At 40.5% G+C, this 25,695-nt stretch overlaps 1 protein-coding gene across 3 annotated transcripts in view; it reads left to right on the forward strand.

The window, feature by feature from the left end:
- The window catches only part of BCAN (brevican), a 110,258-nt gene that overhangs the window by 57,947 nt on the left and 26,616 nt on the right, over positions 1 to 25,695 (forward strand). Inside the window, exon 1 of one of the 3 annotated variants that reach the window (XM_072114908.1) lies at positions 243 to 378. The exons of 1 other annotated variant lie outside the window; for it this stretch is intronic. Coding sequence is in view for 1 of the 2 variants with exons in the window: in XM_072114906.1 (XP_071971007.1) it covers positions 4,301 to 4,375 (75 nt within the window). In the remaining variant the exon portion in view is untranslated. Of the gene's footprint in view, positions 1 to 242; positions 379 to 4,300; positions 4,376 to 25,695 lie in introns of those variants that run through there. One more of the 3 variants, XM_072114906.1, reaches the window with a different exon arrangement.

Raw genomic sequence — 25,695 nt, forward strand, 5'->3', positions numbered from 1 at the left:
CCCGAACAACCCATTTCACAACTTATAAGAACTAATCAGACCTCAAAACTTCTTTTTATTGTAGATTTTATTGATTTACTCTGTAAAATCTGAGTTGGGTTGCTTTTCCCCTCCGTCAGCCCCATCTATCATTGCTCCGCAGTTTGTGTTAAGTCTAATGAATCAGCAGAGGAGCCATTGATTGTATGAGATGCTAATTCCTCCGCCTCCTCTCCCGTGCCCCCCCTGCACCCCTCCCAGGGTGACGGCGGTAGAGGGGCAGTGGGGGCGGCGCTGTGTAACACTAGATGCTGGTGCAGATTCCTCCGCATCGCCCCGACTGCAGCATCAGCTCCGTCCTGCAGCGCAGAAACTTCCATCCCGGAGCCGCAGACACAAGTAAGTCCCGGGCTGCAGAGACTGCACTCACCCCATGTAGCAGAGCTCAGCCTGTCCTCTGCCACAGTGCAGATACACTCAGGGCTGCAGAGAGTATGGACCCGGGGAAGTACTGGACCCAGATGTTCTGTACCAGGGATGATAGAAGGATGGAGGGTACAGAGTCATAAGAGACTATTAGAGGATAGATAGATAGATAGATATGAGATAGATAGATAGATAGATAGATAGATAGATAGATAGATAGATAGGAGATAGATAGATAGATAGATATGAGATAGATAGATAGATAGATAGATAGATAGGAGATAGATAGATAGATAGATAGGAGATAGATAGATAGATAGGAGATAGATAGATAGATAGGAGATAGATAGATAGATAGATAGATAGATAGATAGATAGATATGAGATTGATAGAGATACTAGATACATAGATATAGAATACAATAGATATATAATGGGATTGTTATCTTCATGACACATTTCGGTGCTGGCAGCAGCACAGAGTATTTCAGGAGATGAGTCTGTCATTGAGTATGTCATTGCTGTAGTGTCCCGTCCTCTCGTATGATGGAGTGTGAGTATGGTGACTTGTATATAGGTGCAGCGCCCCCTCTAGCACCAGGACAGGACATTGTACAGATTTGTCTCACGTCTTCTGGTACAGCCTGAAGGTGTAGAGACCACCAGACAGCAGGGACGCCTCCCCCCAGGACACCAGGGACATTACTATCAGCTGTTATACTGGACCCCATCTCCGCGCAGACACCTTTGTTGGTGGACTGACTAACATTCGTTATTAACCCCTGCAGCAGTAGGACTATTACTACTAATAGTGACCATCACTGGGACCCCAACCCCTCACTAGATCAGGGGGTCCCAGTCTCAGTTAAGGTCACTATTAATAGTCCTAGTGCTGCAGGGATTAATAACGAATGTTGGTCAGTCCCCTCCATCAGATTGGAATTGGTGGACCACAAGGAGAAATGGGATAAGGCAAAAAAATTTTTAAAAAGTGCCTCCCCCCTCCCTCCTTCCCTGGGACCCCTGATCCGGATCCATCACACACAGAACTTCTCGCCATCTCCTGAGACAGGAATGTGGGGCGGACGCTCACAGATCTGTGTTATATTCCTGCGCAGGGTCCTAGTCATGTACTGGATGACTGGAGTAGTGTCCATATAGTACCGCCATACCATACACAGCACAGGACAGTACGGTAACACCCCCGCTACAAGGATGGTGTCCCACAAGTCTCGTGGTTGGTTCAGTATCGGAATTATAAACTAAAATCTAAAATCCATCATGATAAACCAGGGACACTTACTCATAGATCCAGGCACCGTGACTGTGGTAATCTTATATATGTCCTCCTTCTAAAAATCAACTTTTATAATTATGCTAATGAGTGGCTCCTGGGGTGTTTCCAGATCCCCTCAGTGCTGTAGCTTCAAAGGCTGTTACACTGTCTCATCTTTTACTCTGTTCCATCAGCACTTTCGCCCTCCCTCTGCCTGATGTCATCTCACAGGGGGAGGTGCTACTGCACAGTGTAACAGCCTGTGAAGCTGCAGCAGTGGTAATGCCTTCCAGAGCCCTTCTGGCTCATTGGCATCATTTTAAAAGTTGAGTTTTAGAAGGAAGGAGGCCATGGACAGCAAATATAAGAATATTACTACGGTCGCAGAGCCTGAGTAAGTGTCTCTGGTTTATCCTGATGGATTTTAATAGTACATTTCCTGTCAGGATGGCGCAGGGTGACCATGGGGCCAATCTGCTGTACGGAGAAGAAGATTGTCCACTGTCTTGAAAGTTTTTTTGCTAGTGACTAATCCTTATTGCAGAATTTTTGGGCTTTGTATTGTTGGCAGTCGTACCATCTAGATTAATGTGCATCAAAAATTGCTTCGCTAAGATCATTGGTGATGTCTTTCTTCCTTGGGGATGTGTAAACCCTCACTCGAAAGCTCCTGGCCAGCTTATGGCTAAAACCTCTGCTTTTATACAGGTGGTCACACCTGCTGATGATCAATGAATCAAGACCATCCTATTCCTATGGAAGGAGTAGGGGTGTACTTATTTTTCTTCTGTATTTTGGCCTTGGTTGTGGTAAATAATGGTGGAATCTGTCACATGATGTTCTCCTGAGGTTCATCTACAGGGACGTTCTTGCTAGGCCAGTGCATAGTACATTATGTGGACACTCCAAACAGCGGTGCCTCATAGTATATTAGGCCTGGTGTAATATAGTGGTGTCCACACCATGTCTAGTGGAGTCTCGAACACCCTCCACCTCATCGGCGCTGCCGCCTTATTCTTGGGACGTGATCAATTAGTAATGAAATGTTTCCTCCTCATAATTCACCACAAATACGAGGCCAGAAGCTGCGCACAGGGAATTGGGTTAGAGAAATTGGCGGAGGACAATCTACATACGTTATGTGCTATACACAGAAGGCAATGCCGGCGGCCATCTTATATAAGGAGAAAAACATATCTGGGGGTCCCGTAGGGGCTGTGTGTGGTGGTCTTCACCTCCAGATTACCTGCTACGAGGTCAAAGCCTCATGTACCGTCCTCTCACCTGCCAATTATATCCTACAACGGAGAGATCCTGTCATGTGACCGTCATGTTGATTTATTCATAACCTTTAGTAAAATTACCTCATGAACAACAATGGATATTGGGGCAGATTTATCAAGCTGTCTGAAAGTCAGAATATTTCTAGTTGCCCATGGCAACCAATCACAGCTCAGCTTTCATTTTACCAGTGCTCATGAATATTTTAAAGGGGAGCTGTGATTGGTTGCCATGGGCAACTAGAAATATTCTGACTTTCAGACACTTGATAAATCTGCCCCATTGTTTCTTTCAGAATAGAAACCATACAGGGGAAGGGGTTGTGGTTGAGAGGGTTGAAGTAAAGAGACATATAGAGAGGTCTCCTCATGGCCCTCCAGCTGCTTGGCTTATAGATTCCATATTGAAATATGCTGGGGCTGAATTAGTACAGAACTCCTGCTTGATATATAGTGGGGTACAGATCCTCCTATAGTGAGACTAATAGATGATATGTTGGATACGCTCACAGAATATGGATATTATAAAGCCACACAACTTGGACCTAGTAGTGCCAGCCCTTCTTGTCCACCTGGTAGTCAGCGCTGTGGTCCTCTCCTTGGTCCTGTAGTGGATGATGGGAGGTCTTCACCTCTATAAACTCATTGGGGCACATTTACTTACCCGGTCCATTCGCGTTCCAGCGGCGGCTTCGAGCGTTCGGGTCTTCCGGTGTTCCATGAAGGTCGTGCGCCCGATGCCCACCAGGTGTCGCTGCTGCGCCGAAGTCCGCCGAGGTGCCCCGGAGTTCATCGTCTTCATCGTGGTGCATGTGAGTATGGCCCGTGCGAACAAATTTTTTTTAAAAAATGCGGCGGTTTTTCCGAATCCGTCGGGTTACTGTTCGGCCACGCCCCTCGATTTCCGTCGCGTGCATGCCAGCGCCGATGCGCCACAAACCGATTCCTATGTACAGGAATATAACTACTAAAATCCCGGGGCAATTCAGGGAAAATCGGCGCAAATCGGAAATATTCGGGTAACACGTCGGGAAAACGCGAATCGGGCCCTTAGTAAATGACCCCCATTGCCTGCATCAGACAATGTAGCTGCTACTAGTCTTTCCTATCAGGCAGGACTATAGCACAACCCTTTGCTCCCATCAATTAGATCCGGTAATGGAGACACGTTGTCATGTGACGTTGGGTTGATTGATACTTTCATCTGAATTTTCCAATCAATAATTCAAACTTCATCAAATATTTCCACTCATCAGGATTATCTCTCCGAGAGAGGAACATATCATCTATGTATCCCCACTGCTTCAGGATCCTCCTGTATGACATGAGTGTATGGGGCATGAGACTGGTACCCATGGCGGTCCCAATGTCGTCCAGGAAAGTGGAATGGTCACAGTTTTTAGGACCAGTCCAGGTAAGGAAAGTCCAAGTATATTTACATCAGTTAGATATTGGGGGTCATTTACTAAGGGCCCGATTCGCGTTTTCCCGACGTGTTACCCGAATATTTCAGATTTGCGCTGATTTCCCCTGTATTGCCCCGGGATTTTGGCGCACGCGATCAGATTTTGGCGCATCGGCGCTGGCATGCACGTGACGTAAATTGGGGGGCGTGGCCGAACAAAAACCTGACAGATTCAGAAAAACCGCCGCATTTAAAAAACAAAAAGTGTAGCGGAGCTTGCACTTAACTTCACTCAGCCCGAGCCGGTGAACTCCAGCGCGTTCCGATGCTTTTCAGCGCAGCAGCGCCACCTGGTGGACGGCGAAGGAACTACCTTAATGAATCCCGGCCGGACCCGAATCCACCGCAGAGAACGCGCCGCTGGATCGCGAATGGGCCGGGTAAGTAAATCTGCCCCAATAAGTGGGAAGGGGTTGTAGTAGAGAGGGTTGAAGTAAAGACACATATAGAGAGATGTCCTCAAGGCCTGGGTACACTTTACAGATCTGGTCAGGATGAGGACGATTTCTGACGAGTGCAAGCTGGCAGCGATGCGCCAAAATCCGATCACGTGTGCCAAAATCCCGGGGCAATTCGTCGCAAAACGGAAATCGTGGGGAAACCCGACGAAAATACGTCCGGCGGACCCTTAGTAAATGAGCCCCATTGTGTCATGTGACTACAGCTGCTACAATGCCGCCAATGACAGTGACATAAGTGATGAGGTGAAGCCATAAGAGGGGATCGGTAAGATAAATCTGAGGGTAATTGGTTTTATAGAAGAAATTGGGTCTCGGCTTTCACTTATATTTGGCTGTGACATGAAATCTCGCATGTGGTTGCTATGGATATAGTTCCCGGCCTTCCGGAATAGAGACCGTCCACAGCTTGTGAGGGGGAAACTTCTGAGAAAGCCAACAGTCTGGTCTCCATGTGACATCTGCTCCGAGCTCAGGAGAGAGGAATCATGTTATACTTCAGGGAGGAGAGAAGATCCAAAATTATCCCACACTTATAGCATAGCAACCCCCCTGTATATATATATCATAGAGAAATCTGCTATAACCTGGGGATCTCCTGTATATATATTACATAGAGAAATCTGCTATAACCTGGGGATCTCCTGTATATATATTACATAGAGAAATCTGCTATAACCTGGGGATCTCCTGTATATATATTACATAGAGAAATCTGCTATAACCTGGGGATCTCCTGTATATATATATCATAGAGAAATCTGCTATAACCTGGGGATCTCCTGTATATATATTACATAGAGAAATCTGCTATAACCTGGGGATCTCCTGTATATATATTACATAGAGAAATCTGCTATAACCTGGGGATCTCCTGTATATATATTACATAGAGAAATCTGCTATAACCTGGGGATCTCCTGTATATATATATCATAGAGAAATCTGCTATAACCTGGGGATCTCCTGTATATATATTACATAGAGAAATCTGCTATAACCTGGGGATCTCCTGTATATATATATATATATCATAGAGAAATCTGCTATAACCTGGGGATCTCCTGTATATATATTACATAGAAAAATCTGCTATAACCTGGGGATCTCCTGTATATATATTACATAGAGAAATCTGCTATAACCTGGGGATCTCCTGTATATATATTACATAGAGAAATCTGCTATAACCTGGGGATCTCCTGTATATATATTACATAGAGAAATCTGCTATAACCTGGGGATCTCCTGTATATATATTACATAGAGAAATCTGCTATAACCTGGGGATCTCCTGTATATATATTACATAGAGAAATCTGCTATAACCTGGGGATCTCCTGTATATATATTACATAGAGAAATCTGCTATAACCTGGGGATCTCCTGTATATATATTACATAGAGAAATCTGCTATAACCTGGGGATCTCCTGTATATATATTACATAGAGAAATCTGCTATAACCTGGGGATCTCCTGTATATATATTACATAGAGAAATCTGCTATAACCTGGGGATCTCCTGTATATATATATTACATAGAGAAATCTGCTATAACCTGGGGATCTCCTGTATATATATTACATAGAGAAATCTGCTATAACCTGGGGATCTCCTGTATATATATTACATAGAGAAATCTGCTATAACCTGGGGATCTCCTGTATATATATTACATAGAGAAATCTGCTATAACCTGGGGATCTCCTGTATATATATTACATAGAGAAATCTGCTATAACCTGGGGATCTCCTGTATATATATTACATAGAGAAATCTGCTATAACCTGGGGATCTCCTGTATATATATTACATAGAGAAATCTGCTATAACCTGGGGATCTCCTGTATATATATATTACATAGAGAAATCTGCTATAACCTGGGGATCTCCTGTATATATATATCATAGAGAAATCTGCTATAACCTGGGGATCTCCTGAATATATATATCATAGAGAAATCTGCTATAACCTGGGGATCTCCTGTATATATATATCATAGAGAAATCTGCTATAACCTGGGGATCTCCTGTATATATATATCATAGAGAAATCTGCTATAACCTGGGGATCTCCTGTATATATATATCATAGAGAAATCTGCTATAACCTGGGGATCTCCTGTATATATATTACATAGAGAAATCTGCTATAACCTGGGGATCTCCTGTATATATATCATAGAGAAATCTGCTATAACCTGGGGATCTCCTGTATATATATTACATAGAGAAATCTGCTATAACCTGGGGATCTCCTGTATATATATATCATAGAGAAATCTGCTATAACCTGGGGATCTCCTGTATATATATTACATAAAGAAATCTGCTATAACCTGGGGATCTCCTGTATATATATATCATAGAGAAATCTGCTATAACCTGGGGATCTCCTGTATATATATATCATAGAGAAATCTGCTATAACCTGGGGATCTCCTGTATATATATATCATAGAGAAATCTGCTATAACCTGGGGATCTCCTGTATATATATCATAGAGAAATCTGCTATAACCTGGGGATCTCCTGTATATATATTACATAGAGAAATCTGCTATAACCTGGGGATCTCCTGTATATATATTACATAGAGAAATCTGCTATAACCTTGGGATCTCCTGTATATATATCATAGAGAAATCTGCTATAACCTGGGGATCTCCTGTATATATATCATAGAGAAATCTGCTATAACCTGGGGATCTCCTGTATATATATTACATAGAGAAATCTGCTATAACCTGGGGATCTCCTGTATATATATCATAGAGAAATCTGCTATAACCTGGGGATCTCTTGTATATATATTACATAGAGAAATCTGCTATAACCTGGGGATCTCCTGTATATATATCATAGAGAAATCTGCTATAACCTGGGGATCTCCTGTATATATATCATAGAGAAATCTGCTATAACCTGGGGATCTCCTGTATATATTACATAGAGAAATCTGCTATAACCTGGGGATCTCCTGTATATATATTACATAGAGAAATCTGCTATAACCTGGGGATCTCCTGTATATATTACATAAAGAAATCTGCTATAACCTGGGGATCTCCTGTATATATTACATAGAGAAATCTGCTATAACCTGCGGATCTCCTGTATATATATTACATAGAGAAATCTGCTATAACCTGGGGATCTCCTGTATATATATTACATAGAGAAATCTGCTATAACCTGGGGATCTCCTGTATATATATTACATAGAGAAATCTGCTATAACCTGGGGATCTCCTGTATATATATTACATAGAGAAATCTGCTATAACCTGGGGATCTCCTGTATATATATTACATAGAGAAATCTGCTATAACCTGGGGATCTCCTGTATATATATTACATAGAGAAATCTGCTATAACCTGGGGATCTCCTGTATATATATTACATAGAGAAATCTGCTATAACCTGGGGATCTCCTGTATATATATATTACATAGAGAAATCTGCTATAACCTGGGGATCTCCTGTATATATATCATAGAGAAATCTGCTATAACCTGGGGATCTCCTGTATATATATTACATAGAGAAATCTGCTATAACCTGGGGATCTCCTGTATATATATTACATAGAGAAATCTGCTATAACCTGGGGATCTCCTGTATATATATATATCATAAAGAAATCTGCTATAACCTGGGGATCTCCTGTATATATATTACATAGAGAAATCTGCTATAACCTGGGGATCTCCTGTATATATATCATAGAGAAATCTGCTATAACCTGGGGATCTCCTGTATATATATTACATAGAGAAATCTGCTATAACCTGGGGATCTCCTGTATATATATTACATAGAGAAATCTGCTATAACCTGGGGATCTCCTGTATATATATTACATAGAGAAATCTGCTATAACCTGGGGATCTCCTGTATATATATTACATAGAGAAATCTGCTATAACCTGGGGATCTCCTGTATATATATATTACATAGAGAAATCTGCTATAACCTGGGGATCTCCTGTATATATATATTACATAGAGAAATCTGCTATAACCTGGGGATCTCCTGTATATATTACATAGAGAAATCTGCTATAACCTGGGGATCTCCTGTATATATATTACATAGAGAAATCTGCTATAACCTGGGGATCTCCTGTATATATATTACATAGAGAAATCTGCTATAACCTGGGGATCTCCTGTATATATATTACATAGAGAAATCTGCTATAACCTGGGGATCTCCTGTATATATATTACATAGAGAAATCTGCTATAACCTGGGGATCTCCTGTATATATATTACATAGAGAAATCTGCTATAACCTGGGGATCTCCTGTATATATATATCATAGAGAAATCTGCTATAACCTGGGGATCTCCTGTATATATATTACATAGAGAAATCTGCTATAACCTGGGGATCTCCTGTATATATATATCATAGAGAAATCTGCTATAACCTGGGGATCTCCTGTATATATATATCATAGAGAAATCTGCTATAACCTGGGGATCTCCTGTATATATATATCATAGAGAAATCTGCTATAACCTGGGGATCTCCTGTATATATATATCATAGAGAAATCTGCTATAACCTGGGGATCTCCTGTATATATATATCATAGAGAAATCTGCTATAACCTGGGGATCTCCTGTATATATATTACATAGAGAAATCTGCTATAACCTGGGGATCTCCTGTATATATATTACATAGAGAAATCTGCTATAACCTGGGGATCTCCTGTATATATATATTACATAGAGAAATCTGCTATAACCTGGGGATCTCCTGTATATATATTACATAGAGAAATCTGCTATAACCTGGGGATCTCCTGTATATATATTACATAGAGAAATCTGCTATAACCTGGGGATCTCCTGTATATATATTACATAGAGAAATCTGCTATAACCTGGGGATCTCCTGTATATATATTACATAGAGAAATCTGCTATAACCTGGGGATCTCCTGTATATATATTACATAGAGAAATCTGCTATAACCTGGGGATCTCCTGTATATATATTACATAGAGAAATCTGCTATAACCTGGGGATCTCCTGTATATATATATTACATAGAGAAATCTGCTATAACCTGGGGATCTCCTGTATATATATCATAGAGAAATCTGCTATAACCTGGGGATCTCCTGTATATATATTACATAGAGAAATCTGCTATAACCTGGGGATCTCCTGTATATATATTACATAGAGAAATCTGCTATAACCTGGGGATCTCCTGTATATATATTACATAGAGAAATCTGCTATAACCTGGGGATCTCCTGTATATATATTACATAGAGAAATCTGCTATACCTGGGGATCTCCTGTATATATATTACATAGAGAAATCTGCTATAACCTGGGGATCTCCTGTATATATATTACATAGAGAAATCTGCTATAACCTGGGGATCTCCTGTATATATATATTACATAGAGAAATCTGCTATAACCTGGGGATCTCCTGTATATATATCATAGAGAAATCTGCTATAACCTGGGGATCTCCTCTATATGTTACATAGAGAAATCTGCTATAACCTGGGGATCTCCTGTATATATATTACATAGAGAAATCTGCTATAACCTGGGGATCTCCTGTATATATATTACATAGAGAAATCTGCTATAACCTGGGGATCTCCTGTATATATATTACATAGAGAAATCTGCTATAACCTGGGGATCTCCTGTATATATATTACATAGAGAAATCTGCTATAACCTGGGGATCTCCTGTATATATATTACATAGAGAAATCTGCTATAACCTGGGGATCTCCTGTATATATATTACATAGAGAAATCTGCTATAACCTGGGGATCTCCTGTATATATATCATAGAGAAATCTGCTATAACCTGGGGATCTCCTGTATATATATTACATAGAGAAATCTGCTATAACCTGGGGATCTCAAGTATATATATATATATATAATAGTGAAATCTGCTATAACCTGGGGATCTCCTGTATATAATGATATATGTATAGCCGGTATAACCTGGGGATCTCCTGTATATGATATATGTACAGCTGGTATAACCTGGGGATCTCCTGTATATAATGATATATGCACAGCCGGTATAACCTGGGGATCTCCTGTATATAATGATATATGTACAGCTGGTATAACCTGGGGATCTCCTGTATATAATGATATATGTACAGCCGGTATAACCTGGGGATCTCCTGTATATAATGATATATGTACAGCAGGTATAACCTGGGGATCTCCTGTATATAATGATATATGTACAGCCGTTATAACCTGGGGATCTCCTGTATATAATGATATATGTACAGCCGGTATAACCTGGGGATCTCCTGTATATAATGATATATGTACAGCCGGTATAACCTGGGGATCTCCTGTATATAATGATATATGTACAGCCGGTATAACCTGGGCATCTCCTGTATATAATGATATATGTACAGCCGGTATAACCTGGGGATCTCCTGTATATAATGATATATGTACAGCCGGTATAACCTGGGGATCTCCTGTATATAATGATATATGTACAGCCGGTATAACCTGGGGATCTCCTGTATATAATGATATATGTACAGCCGGTATAACCTGGGGATCTCCTGTATATAATGATATATGTACAGCCGGTATAACCTGGGGATCTCCTGTATATAATTATATATGTACAGCTGGTATAACCTGGGGGTCTCCTGTATATAATGATATATGTACAGCTGGTATAACCTGGGGAACTCCTGTATATAATGATATATGTACAGCCGGTATAACCTGGGGATCTCCTGTATATATATCATAGAGAAATCTGCTATAACCTGGGGATCTCCTGTATATATATATATCATAGAAAAAACTGCTATAACTGAGGATCTCCTGTATATATATATATCATAGAGAAATCTGCTATAACCTGGGGATCTTCTGTATATATATATATATATATATATATCATAGAGAAATCTGCTATAACCTGGGGATCTCCTGTATATATATATATCATAGAGAAATCTGCTATAACCTGGGGATCTCCTGTATATATATATCATAGAAAAATCTGCTATAACCTGGGGATCTCCTGTATATATATTACATAGAGAAATCTGCTATAACCTGGGGATCTCCTGTATATAATGATATATGTACAACTGGTATAACCTGGGGATCTGCTGTATATAATGATATATGTACAACTGGTATAACCTGGGCATCTCCTGTATATAATGATATATGTACAGCTGGTATAACCTGGGGATCTCCTGTATATAATGATATATGTACAGCCGGTATAACCTGGGGATCTCCTGTATATAATGATATATGTACAGCCGGTATAACCTGGGGATCTCCTGTTTATAATGATATATGTACAGCCGGTATAACCTGGGGATCTCCTGTATATAATGATATATGTACAGCTGGTATAACCTGGGGATCTCCTGTATATAATGATGTATGTACAGCCGGTATAACCTGGGGATCTCCTGTATATAATGATATATGTACAGCTGGTATAACCTGGGGATCTCCTGTATATAATGATGTATGTACAGCCGGTATAACCTGGGGATCTCCTGTATATAATGATATATGTACAGCCGGTATAACCTGGGGATCTCCTGTATATAATGATATATGTACAGCCGGTATAACCTGGGGATCTCCTGTATATTGTGATATATGTACAGCTGGTATAACCTGGGATCTCCTGTATATAATGATATATGCACAGCCGGTATAACCTGGGGATCTCCTGTATATAAGATATATGTACAGCCGGTATAACCTGGAGATCACCTGTATATAATGATATATGTACAGCCGGTATAACCTGGGGATCTCCTGTATATAATGATATATGTACAGCCGGTATAACCTGGGGATCTCCTGTATATAATGATATATGTACAGCCGGGAAAACCTGGGGATCGCCTGTATATAATGATTCATGTACAGCTGGTATAACCTGGGGATCTCCTGTATATAATGATATATGTACAGCTGGTATAACCTGGGGATCTCCTGTATATAAGATATATGTACAGCTGGTATAACCTGGGGATCGCCTGTATATAATGATATATGTACAGCCGGTATAACCTGGGGATCTCCTGTATATAATGGTATATGTACAGCCGGTATAACCTGGGGATCTCCTGTATATAATGATATATGTACAGCCGGTATCACCTGGGGATCTCCTGTTTATAATGATATATGTACAGCTGGTATAACCTGGGGATCTCCTGTATATAATGATATATGTACAGCCGGTATAACCTGGGGATCTCCTGTATATAATGATATATGTACAGCTGGTATAACCTGGGGATCTCCTGTATATAATGATATATGTACAGCCGGTATAACCTGGGGATCTCCTGTATATAATGATATATGTACAGCCGGTATAACCTGGGGATCTCCTGTATATAATGATATATGTACAGCTGGTATAACCTGGGGATCTCCTGTATATAATGATGTATGTACAGCCGGTATAACCTGGGGATCTCCTGTATATAATGATATATGTTCAGCCGGTATAACCTGGGGATCTCCTGTATATAATGATATATGTACAGCCGGTATAACCTGGGGATCTCCTGTATATTATGATATATGTACAGCTGGTATAACCTGGGATCTCCTGTATATAATGATATATGCACAGCTGGTATAACCTGGGGATCTCCTGTATATAATGATAAATGTACAGCCGGTATAACCTGGAGATCACCTGTATATAATGATATATGTACAGCCGGTATAACCTGGGGATCTCCTGTATATAATGATATATGTACAGCCGGTATAACCTGGGGATCTCCTGTATATAATGATATATGTACAGCCGGGAAAACCTGGGGATCGCCTGTATATAATGATTCATGTACAGCTGGTATAACCTGGGGATCTCCTGTATATAATGATATATGTACAGCTGGTATAACCTGGGGATCTCCTGTATATAAGATATATGTACAGCTGGTATAACCTGGGGATCGCCTGTATATAATGATATATGTACAGCTGGTATAACCTGGGGATCGCCTGTATATAATGATATATTTACAGCCGGTATAACCTGGGATCTCCTGTATATAATGATATATGTACAGCCGGTATAACCTGGGGGTCTCCTGTATATAATGATATATGTACAGCTGGTATAACCTGGGGATCGCCTGTATATAATGATATATGTACAGCTGGTATAACCTGGGGATCTCCTGTATATAATGATATATTTACAGCCGGTATAACCTGGGGATCTCCTGTATATAATGATATATGTACAGCTGGTATAACCTGGGGATCTCCTGTATATAATGATATATGTACAGCCGGTATAACCTGGGAATCTCCTGTATATAATGATATATGTACAGCCGGTATAACCTGGGGATCTCCTGTATATAATGATATATGTACAGCCGGTATAACCTGGAGATCTCCTGTATATAATGATATATGTACAGCCGGTATAACCTGGGGATCTCCTGTATATAATGATATATGTACAGCCGGTATAACCGGGGGATCTCCTGTATATAATGATATATGTACAGCCGGTATAACCTGGAGATCTCCTGTATATAATGATATATGTACAGCCGGTATAACCTGGGGATCTCCTGTATATAATGATATATGTACAGCTGGTATAACCTGGGGATCTCCTGAATATAATGATATATGTACAGCTGGTATAACCTGGGGATCTCCTGTATATAAGATATATGTACAGCTGGTATAACCTGGGGATCGCCTGTATATAATGATATATGTACAGCTGGTATAACCTGGGGATCGCCTGTATATAATGATATATTTACAGCCGGTATAACCTGGGGATCTCCTGTATATAATGATATATGTACAGCCGGTATAACCTGGGGATCTCCTGTATATAATGATATATGTACAGCTGGTATAACCTGGGGATCGCCTGTATATAATGATATATGTACAGCTGGTATAACCTGGGGATCTCCTGTATATAATGATATATTTACAGCCGGTATAACCTGGGGATCTCCTGTATATAATGATATATGTACAGCCGGTATAACCTGGGGGTCTCCTGTATATAATAATATATGTACAGCTGGTATAACCTGGGGATCTCCTGTATATAATGATATATGTACAGCCGGTATAACCTGGGGATCTCCTGTGTATAATGATATATGTACAGCTGGTATAACCTGGGGATCTCCTGTATATAATGATATATGTACAGCTGGTATAACCTGGGGATCTCCTGTATATAATGATATATGTACAGCTGGTATAACCTGGGGATCTCCTGGATATAATGATATATGTACAGCTGGTATAACCTGGGGATCTCCTGTATATAATGATATATGTACAGCCGGTATAACCTGGGGATCTCCTGTATATAATGATATATGTACAGCCGGTATAACCTAGGGATCTCCTGTATATAATGATATATGTACAGCCGGTATAACCTGGGGATCTCCTGTATATAGTGATATATGTACAGCTGGTATAACCTGGAGATCTCCTGTATATAATGATATATGTACAGCCGGTATAACCTGGGGATCTCCTGTATATAATGATATATGTACAGCTGGTATAACCTGGGGATCTCCTGTATATAATGATATATGTACAGCTGGTATAACCTGGGGATCTCCTGTATATAATGATATATGTACAGCTGGTATAACCTGGAGATCTCCTGTATATAATGATATATGTACAGCCGGTATAACCTGGGGATCTCCTGTATATAATGATATATGTACCGCCGGTATAACCTGGGGATCTCCTGTATATAATGATATATGTACAGCTGGTATAACCTGGGGATCTCCTGTATATAATGATATATGTACAGCTGGTATAACCTGGGGATCTCCTGTATATAAAGATATATGTACAGCTGGTATAACCTGAGGATCTCCTGTATATAATGATATATGTACAGCCGGTATAACCTGGGGATCTCCTGTATATAATGATATATGTACAGCCGGTATAACCTGGGGATCTCCTGTATATAATGATATATGTACAGCCGGTATAACCTGGGAATCTCCTGTATATAATGATATATGTACAGCCGGTATAACCTGGGGATCTCCTGTATACAATGATATATGTACAGCTGTTATAACCTGGGGATCTCCTATATATAATGATATATGTACAGCTGGTATAACCTGGGGATCTCCTGTATATAATGATACATGTACAGCCGGGAAAACCTGGGGATCTCCTGTATATAATGATATATGTACAGCTGGTATAACCTGGGGATCTCCTGTATATAATGATATATGTACAGCCGGTATAACCTGGAGATCTCCTGTATATAATGATATATGTACAGCCGGTATAACCTGGGGATCTCCTGTATATAATGATATATGTACAGCCGGTATAACCTGGGGATCTCCTGTATATATAATGATATATGTACAGCCGGTATAACCTGGGGATCTCCTGTATATGATATATGTACAGCCGGTATAACCTGGGGATCTCCTGTATATAATGATATATGTACAGCCGGTATATCCTGGGGATCTCCTGTATATAATGATATATGTACAGCCCCTATAACCTGGGGATCTCCTGTATATAATGATATATGTACAGCCGGTATAACCTGGGGATCTCCTGTATATATAATGATATATGTACAGCCGGTATAACCTGGGGATCTCCTGTATATATAATGATATATGTACAGCCGGTATAACCTGGAATCTCCTGTATATAATGATATATGTACAGCCGGTATAACCTGGGGATCTCCTGTATATAATGATATATGTACAGCCGGTATAACCTGGGGATCTCCTGTATATAATGATATATGTACAGCCGGTATAACCTGGGGATCTCCTGTATATAATGATATATGTACAGCTGGTATAACCTGGGGATCTCCTGTATATAATGATATATGTACAGCCGGTATAACCTGGGGATCTCCTGTATATAATGATATATGTACAGCCGGTATAACCTGGGGATCTCCTGTATATAATGATATATGTACAGCTGGTATAACCTGGGGATCTCCTGTATATAATGATATATGTACAGCCGGTATAACCTGGGGATCTCCTGTGTATAATGATATATGTACAGCCGGTATAACCTGGGGATCTCCTGTATATAATGATATATGTACAGCTGGTATAACCTGGGGATCTCCTGTATATAATGATATATGTACAGCCGGTATAACCTGGGGATCTCCTGTATATAATGATATATGCACTGCCGGTATAACCTGGGCATCTCCTGTATATAATGATATATGTACAGCCGGTATAACCTGGGGATCTCCTGGATATAATGTTATATGTACAGCCGGTATAACCTGGGGATCTCCTGTATATAATGATATATGTACAGCTGGTATAACCTGGGGATCTCCTGTATATAATGATATATGTACAGCCGGTATAACCTGGGGATCTCCTGTATATAATGATATATGTACAGCCGGTATAACCTGGGGATCTCCTGTATATAATGATATATGTACAGCTGGTATAACCTGGGGATCTCCTGTATATAATGATATATGTACAGCCGGTATAACCTGGGGATCTCCTGTGTATAATGATATATGTACAGCCGGTATAACCTGGGGATCTCCTGTATATAATGATATATGTACAGCTGGTATAACCTGGGGATCTCCTGTATATAATGATATATGTACAGCCGGTATAACCTGGGGATCTCCTGTATATAATGATATATGCACTGCCGGTATAACCTGGGCATCTCCTGTATATAATGATATATGTACAGCCGGTATAACCTGGGGATCTCCTGGATATAATGTTATATGTACAGCCGGTATAACCTGGGGATCTCCTGTATATAATGATATATGTACAGCTGGTATAACCTGGGGATCTCCTGTATATAATGATATATGTACAGCCGGTATAACCTGGGGATCTCCTGGATATAATGATATATGTACAGCCGGTATAACCTGGGGATCTCCTGTATATAATGATATATGTACAGCCGGTATAACCTGGGAATCTCCTGTATATAATGATATATGTACAGCTGTTATAGCCTGGGGATCTCCTGTATATAATGATATATGTACAGCCGGTATAACCTGGGGATCTCCTGTATATAATGATATATGTACAGCTGTTATAGCCTGGGGATCTCCTGTATATAATGATATATGTACAGCCGGTATAACCTGGGGATCTCCTGTATATAATGATATATGTACAGCCGGTATAACCTGGGGATCTCCTGTATATAATGATATATGTACAGCTGTTATAGCCTGGGGATCTCCTGTATATAATGATATATGTACAGCCGGTATAACCTGGGGATCTCCTGTATATAATGATATATGTACAGCCGGTATAACCTGGGGATCTCCTGTATATAATGATATATGTACAGCCGGTATAACCTGGGGATCTCCTGTATATAATGATATATGTACAGCCGGTATAACCTGGGGATCTCCTGTATATAATGATTTATGTACTGCTGGTATAACCTGGGGATCTCCTGTATATAATGATATATGTACAGCCGGTATAACCTGGGGATCTCCTGTATATAATAATATATGTACAGCTGGTATAACCTGGGGATCTCCTGTATATAATGATATATGTACAGCCGGTATAACCTGGGTATCTCCTGTATATAATGATATATGTGCAGCTGGTATAACCTGGGGATCTCCTGTATATAATGATATATGTACAGCCGGTATAACCTGGAGATCTCCTGTATATAATGATATATGTACAGCCGGTATAACCTGGGGATCTCCTGTATATAATGATACATGTAGAGCCGGTATAACCTGGGGATCTCCTGTATATAATGATATATGTACAGCTGGTATAACCTGGGGATCTCCTGTATATAATGATATATGTACAGCTGGTATAACCTGGGTATCTCCTGTATATAATGATATATGTACAGCTGGTATAACCTGGGGATGTCCTGTATATAATGATATATGTACAGCTGGTATAACCTGGGGATCTCCTGTATATAATGATATATGTACAGCCGGTATAACCTGGGGATCTCCTGTATATAATGATATATGTACAGCTGGTATAACCTGGGGATCTCCTGTATATAATGATATATGTACAGCCGGTATAACCTGGGCTCTATATAAGCACATTTCGATGTTCTCCTTCAGGCGCCCTGGCCTGGTGCACGTTCTCTGTGCGGTGACTTTGGGATCGGTGGTGATGGTTCTTCATTATGGAGGGGGCAGCAGGTTCTCATGCGATGGTCCCGGATCTTTTCCTCATTACGTGGTGACAGTCCAGGCTCTCGCTTTCCTCAATGAACGCCATAAATTTCCATCTTTCCCCCCGTTGTGCGGTGGCAGTGAATCACTTTGCTGACTGCACATCTCGTGTTTTCATTGGAGTTTAATCTGTTATTAGAGGCTGGCGAGAAGAAATCCTGAATCAGCGGAGGGCGGAAGGTGGTGGAGACGGAGATGAGATCTTCTGGGCCGACTATAACTCTCTGCGCGTGGCGGCCAGACGTGGCACTTTTCCATCGGTATTGATCTCCTGGCAGAGGTCGTACAGGTCCAAGTCACAGAACCAGCGCTGGAGAATCGCCACGTTCTGTCCCGTTCACTAATGAAATGTTTCCTCTCTGAACTTGCAAAATCTTCCCCACATGTTTCTCTAACCAAGACCTAAACTTACCCCAAACGTTCCTTAGTAGCCCATAGTATGTGTGTGGGAGAACTTGGGGGGTCATTTATCTTATATCCACTTCTCTGCGCTCTTTTTGCGCTTTTCGTAAGTCAATTTCTTGCACCTCATTTGTCTTTGTAATTTTTTCACCTTGTCAAATGCAGATTTTTTTGAGACTTATTAGGGGCAAATATAAAAAATTGCAAATTTAATAAAAAAAAAGGTACAAAATTTTATTTTAAAAAGTGCACATTTTCTAAAAAAGGGGCAAATATAATAAAAAGGTGCAAATTTAATATAATATTTAATGTTTGCACTCCTACCAGTGCCTTTCCTAAGCATGGTTGGAACTACAGTGTTTTTGCGCTATAATTTTCCCCCTTTTAGGCGGTGTCGACCAAAAACCCATACGTAGTGCATATATTATTCTGTGTTGGGGGTAGACCTTGGCAAGTTGAAACACATTGGTCATTTTCAGTACCAGTATCATCCTACAGCGGCCAAAGATTATTATGGGAGACTAATAATGAATAGAACGTTTTTATCCTGGGTACTCCTGGGTACTACTACCCTGTACATAGGGGGCAGTATTATAGTAATTATATTCCTGTACATAGGGGGCAGTATTATAGTAGTTATATTCTTGTACATAGGGGGCGGAATTATAGTAGTTATATTCTTGTACATAGGGGGCAGTATTATAGTAGTTATATCCCTGTACATAGGGGGCAGTATTATAGTAGTTATATTCTTGTACATAGGGGCAGCATTATAGTAGTTATATTCTCGTACATAGGGGACAGTATTATAGTAGTTATATTCTTGTACATAGGGGGCAGTATTATAGTAGTTATATCCCTGTACATAGGGGGCAGTATTATAGTAGTTATATTCCTGTACATAGGAGCAGTATTATAGTAGTTATATTCTTGTACATAGGAGGCAGTATTATAGTAATTATATTCTTGTACATAGGGGGCAGTATTATAGTAGTTATATCCTTGTACATAGGGGGCAGTATTATAGTAGTTATATTCTTGTACATAGGAGGCAGTATTATAGTAATTATATTCTTGTACATAGGGGGCAGTATTATAGTAGTTATATTCCTGTACATAGGAGCAGTATTATAGTAGTTATATTCTTGTACATAGGAGGCAGTATTATAGTAATTATATTCTTGTACATTGGGAGCAGTATTATAGTAGTTATATTCTTGTACATAGGGGCAGTATTATAGTAGTTATATTCTTGTACATAGGAGGCAGTATTATAGTAATTATATTCTTGTACATAGGGGGCAGTATTATAGTAGTTATATCCTTGTACATAGGGGGCAGTATTATAGTAGTTATATTCTTGTACATAGGGGCAGTATTATAGTAGTTATATTCTTGTACATTGGGAGCAGTATTATAGTAGTTATATTCTTGTACATAGGGGCAGTATTATAGTAGTTATATTCTTGTACATAGGGGGCAGTATTATAGTAGTTATATTCCTGTACATAGGGGCAGTATTATAGTAGTTATATTCCTGTACATAGGGGGCAGTATTATAGTAGTTATATTCTTGTACATAGGGGGCAGTATTATAGTAGTTATATTCCTGTACATAGGGGGCAGTATAATAGCAGTCCTATTCTTGTATATAGGGGGCAGTATTATAGTAGTTATATTCTTGTACATAGGGGGCAGTATTATAGCAGTTATATTCTTGTACATAGGGGGCAGTATTATAGTAGTTATATTCTTGTACATAGGGGGCAGTATTATAGCAGTTATATTCTTGTACATAGGGGGCAGTATTATAGTAGTTATATTCTTGTACATAGGGGGCAGTATTATAGTAGTTATATTATTGTACATAGGGGGCAGTATTATAGTAGTTATATTCCTGTACATAGGGGGCAGTGTTATAGTAGTTATATTCTTGTACATAGGAGGCAGTATTATAGTAATTATATTCTTGTACATAGGGGGCAGTATTATAGTAGTTATATCCTTGTACATAGGGGGCAGTATTATAGTAGTTATATTCTTGTACATAGGGGGCAGTATTATAGTAGTTATATTCTTGTACATAGGGGGCAGTATTATAGTAGTTATATTCCTGTACATAGGGGGCAGTATTATAGTAGTTATATTCTTGTACATAGGGGGCAGTATTATAGTAGTTATATCCCTGTACATAGGGGGCAGTATTATAGTAGTTATATTCCTGTACATAGGGGGCAGTATTATAGTAGTTATATTCTTGTACATAGGGGGCAGTATTATAGTAGTTATATTCTTGTACATAGGGGGCAGTATTATAGTAGTTATATTCCTGTACATAGGGGGCAGTATTATAGTAGTTATATTCTTGTACATAGGGGGCAGTATTATAGTAGTTATATTCCTGTACATAGGGGGCAGTATTATAGTAGTTCTATTCTTGTACATAGGGACAGTATTATAGTAGTTATATTCCTGTACATAGGGGGCAGTATTATAGTAGTTATATTCTTGTACATAGGGGGCAGTATTATAGTAGTTATATCCCTGTACATAGGGGGCAGTATTATAGTAGTTATATTCCTGTACATAGGGGGCAGTATTATAGTAGTTATATTCTTGTACATAGGGGGCAGTATTATAGTAGTTATATTCTTGTACATAGGGGGCAGTATTATAGTAGTTATATTCTTGTACATAGGGGGCAGTATTATAGTAGTTATATTCTTGTACATAGGAGGCAGTATTATAGTAGTTATATTCTGGTACATAGGGGGCAGTATTATAGTAGTTATATTCCTGTACATAGGGGACAGTATTATAGTAGTTATATTCTTGTACATAGGGGGCAATTTTTATTGTAAAAAAAACAACAAAAATACAATTAAGCAAAATACAAAATCATAAATACATTCTTCTGTACTATTTGTATTCAAACAAATATAAACTTAAAGTAAATGTAACTTAGAGTCTATAGCTGCTGCTGCTGGAAAGGAAAAAGAAAAATGTAAAATCACTATATACAAATTAAACACCAGATATATTCCTCCATAACTTTCTATTTCTCTGGTCTTTTCTGACTTCCAGTGATTTTATCCACCTTAGCTCAGACAATATTTGGGATACCACAGCCGTGTAGTTATAGTCCTCTCTGTGTAGGGACACCCGGGTTCTGGCATGCCATTGGTAATACTTTATCACTGTTATTATGAGATACATGGTTCCCGGATCTATAATACCATCTGGAGATGGGACGCCATAGATGATGTCCGGGTACTGGAGGAATTGCAGCCTCGGGATGTTCAGCAGGTCAGATACTTCCTTCCAGATCTTCCTCCCTCCCCAGCACTCAGAGATGAAATGCTCCATCGTCTCCTCCTGCTGACACCCCAGGGGACACTTCCTATCTGCCACACTCACAAACTTTAGGTTCCCTCTAACAAATAACTTCCCATGTAGTGACAACCAAGAAATATCAAACAACTTGGGGGGAAGTCGCTTCGCATTGAGGAACCTGAGACTCTTCTGTAAGGTGGTGGTCACACAGTCTCTGAGAGCAAGTGGGGAGTGGTAGAAAGCCCGACATATCCTAGTATAGAGATCTCTCCTGGTGTTACTGACAATGTAGGACTTCTCCAGCTTACACATCCTGACACACTTCAGACCATAAACCAGATACTGGGGGAGGAAGCCAGGAGTCCATCGGCCCCTCTTGAGACTGCCGCCTCGCACCCAAGACTCTGCAAAAGGCAATATCCAGTCCCTGACACTACTTACCCACAGGAGACCATCATTTGAGTCCAGGCAACCGAAATTGACTTTCAGAAACATGGAAGTCCACCCTCTCTCCTCTGCAGGTAGGTGACCCCTCTTTTTACTGGGTTCAACCTGTTCCCCCATAAAAGCTGGAAGAACAGGCTAAAGAGCCTAGAGGAGAAAGATTCTGGCAAAGGAAAGACGACAGAGACGTAGAGGAAGACAGGGACCAGGTAAGTCTTCATCAGAGTAACCCTTTCTCTATAGGTCAGCCTCCAGTTCTTCCATCGCTGAACCTTTGCATTTCCGGTTTCCAACTTATCCTCCCAATTTAGTTTGGCATTATCTTCCCTCCCAAATTTAACCCCAAGGATCTTAATATGGGTGGAGGCCTTGGCGAACTGTGGCAGATCAAAGCCAGGAGCAGTATCCAATGTCCAGAAAGCTTGACTCTTCTCAAGGTTGACCAGAGACCCGGAGGCCCCCGAGTAACTTCTGATGGCTGCAGATAACATCTCCACCTCACGAGGTTCAGATATCACCACACTCACATCATCCGCGTAGGCGACTACCTTCAAAGGCAAGCAATGGGGGACCGGCACCCCCTGAAAATCACACCGCTGCAGTGATCGCAGAAACAAGTCTATGGCAAACACATACAGCAGTGGACTCAGAGGACAACCTTGTCGCACCCCGGCCTCTACTCCGAAAGTGTCCCCCTGCCAACCATTGATCAGAGGAAAGCTCTCAGCCTCTCTATACAAAGTTCTCAGCCAATCTATAAATTGTCCTGGAATACCGTACTTTGACAAAGTGGCCCATAGATACTCGTGATCAACCCTGTCAAAGGCTTTAGCCTGGTCCAGACCTACAACATATCTCCCACACCTCAGAGCTTTACATCTCTCAAACATCTCTCTTATCGAGATGACTGCTCCAGAGATGTTCCGCCCTCTTACTGTGCCGTACTGAGAGCCTGCCAACAGTGCCGGGGACAAACAGACTAATCTAGAGAATAGAATTTTTGCCAGAATCTTCCTGTCAACATTCAAGAGGGCGATCGGCCTCCAGTTCTTGATGTCACTAGGCTCCTTACCTTTGGACAGCAGAATAAGGGAGGACACTCTCATGGATGGAGGCATCAGGTGATTTTCTAGACAATTAGTAAACACATCCACAAGGATCGGGGCTAAGAGGTCTCTGAACTTCTTATAGAATTCAGCTGTAATACCATCAGGACCTGGTGCCTTCTTCAGATGTAACTTATCAATGGCCTCTTTAACCTCCTCCTCTGTTATTCCTGCTGTCAAAGGAGAAAAATCCAAATCTCTAGTGTCAGGGCCCGGAGTTGCCTCCAAGAATTGAGCCATTTTTCCTCTATCCAAAACCTTCTTCTGAAATAACTCAGCATAGTAAGATCTCACCACCCCCAGGATACCCTCCCGAGATTCCTGTAAAATTCCCTGGGAGTCAGTGAGACCCGTGATTGATTTCTTGGCCACACGTTCCCGGCAACTCTCATATGGATCAGGCGTGACTAAGTTTCCATAGTCTCGCTCCACAACCAGGGACATGTAGCGGCTGTACTGATACTGCTTTATTTCAGATTTCAGTCGGTCGATTTTTTGTTTTTCATCCCCACCCGCCGAATAGAGTGACTCCAATTCTTTCCGCAGCTTGAGATACTGGCTGTACTTACTCTTCCCCTTCTTCACTGACAGTCTCTTTAAGAGGGACCTGATCTCCTCCTTGACGTCCTCCCACCAGTCAGATATGTGGTTATAGAAATCCACTCTCTCCATTTCACCCTGTAGAAGAGAATGGACATGTTCCTGGACAAAACCTTCTTCCAAGAGACTAGAGTTAAGTCTCCATAACCCTCTTCCCATATCAGGCCGCTCACTAGCACCCAAGCAAAAAAATAAGGCAAGGTGATCTGAATAGGGAACACACTTTTCGCTCCTCTCTCCTATGACCTCCATAGGACTCACCAGCGCCAAGTCTATCCGGCTAGTTCTTCCAGCACAGGAGTAGGTAAATTTGGGTTTCCTACCACCCTGCACAAACACATCCGATAAACCTGACTGCGAGATTATAGCATTCAAGACCTTGGAGTCCCTGGTGAGAGGTCTACCACTGGATCGATCAGTAGATGCTCTGGTGGCATTAAAGTCACCCGTCATGATTACGGGCACAGATGTAAAGAGATAGGGTTTTACCTCATGAAACAGATTTACCCTTTCAGTCACTGTCTGCGGACCATAGATATTAGTAAGTCGGAGCCTCCTACCTCGGATGGTAACCTCCAGCACCAGACATCTTCCCATCAATAC

This window comes from Engystomops pustulosus, chromosome 7, assembly GCF_040894005.1.
Source record: "Engystomops pustulosus chromosome 7, aEngPut4.maternal, whole genome shotgun sequence".
NCBI classification, from domain to species: domain Eukaryota; kingdom Metazoa; phylum Chordata; class Amphibia; order Anura; family Leptodactylidae; genus Engystomops; species Engystomops pustulosus.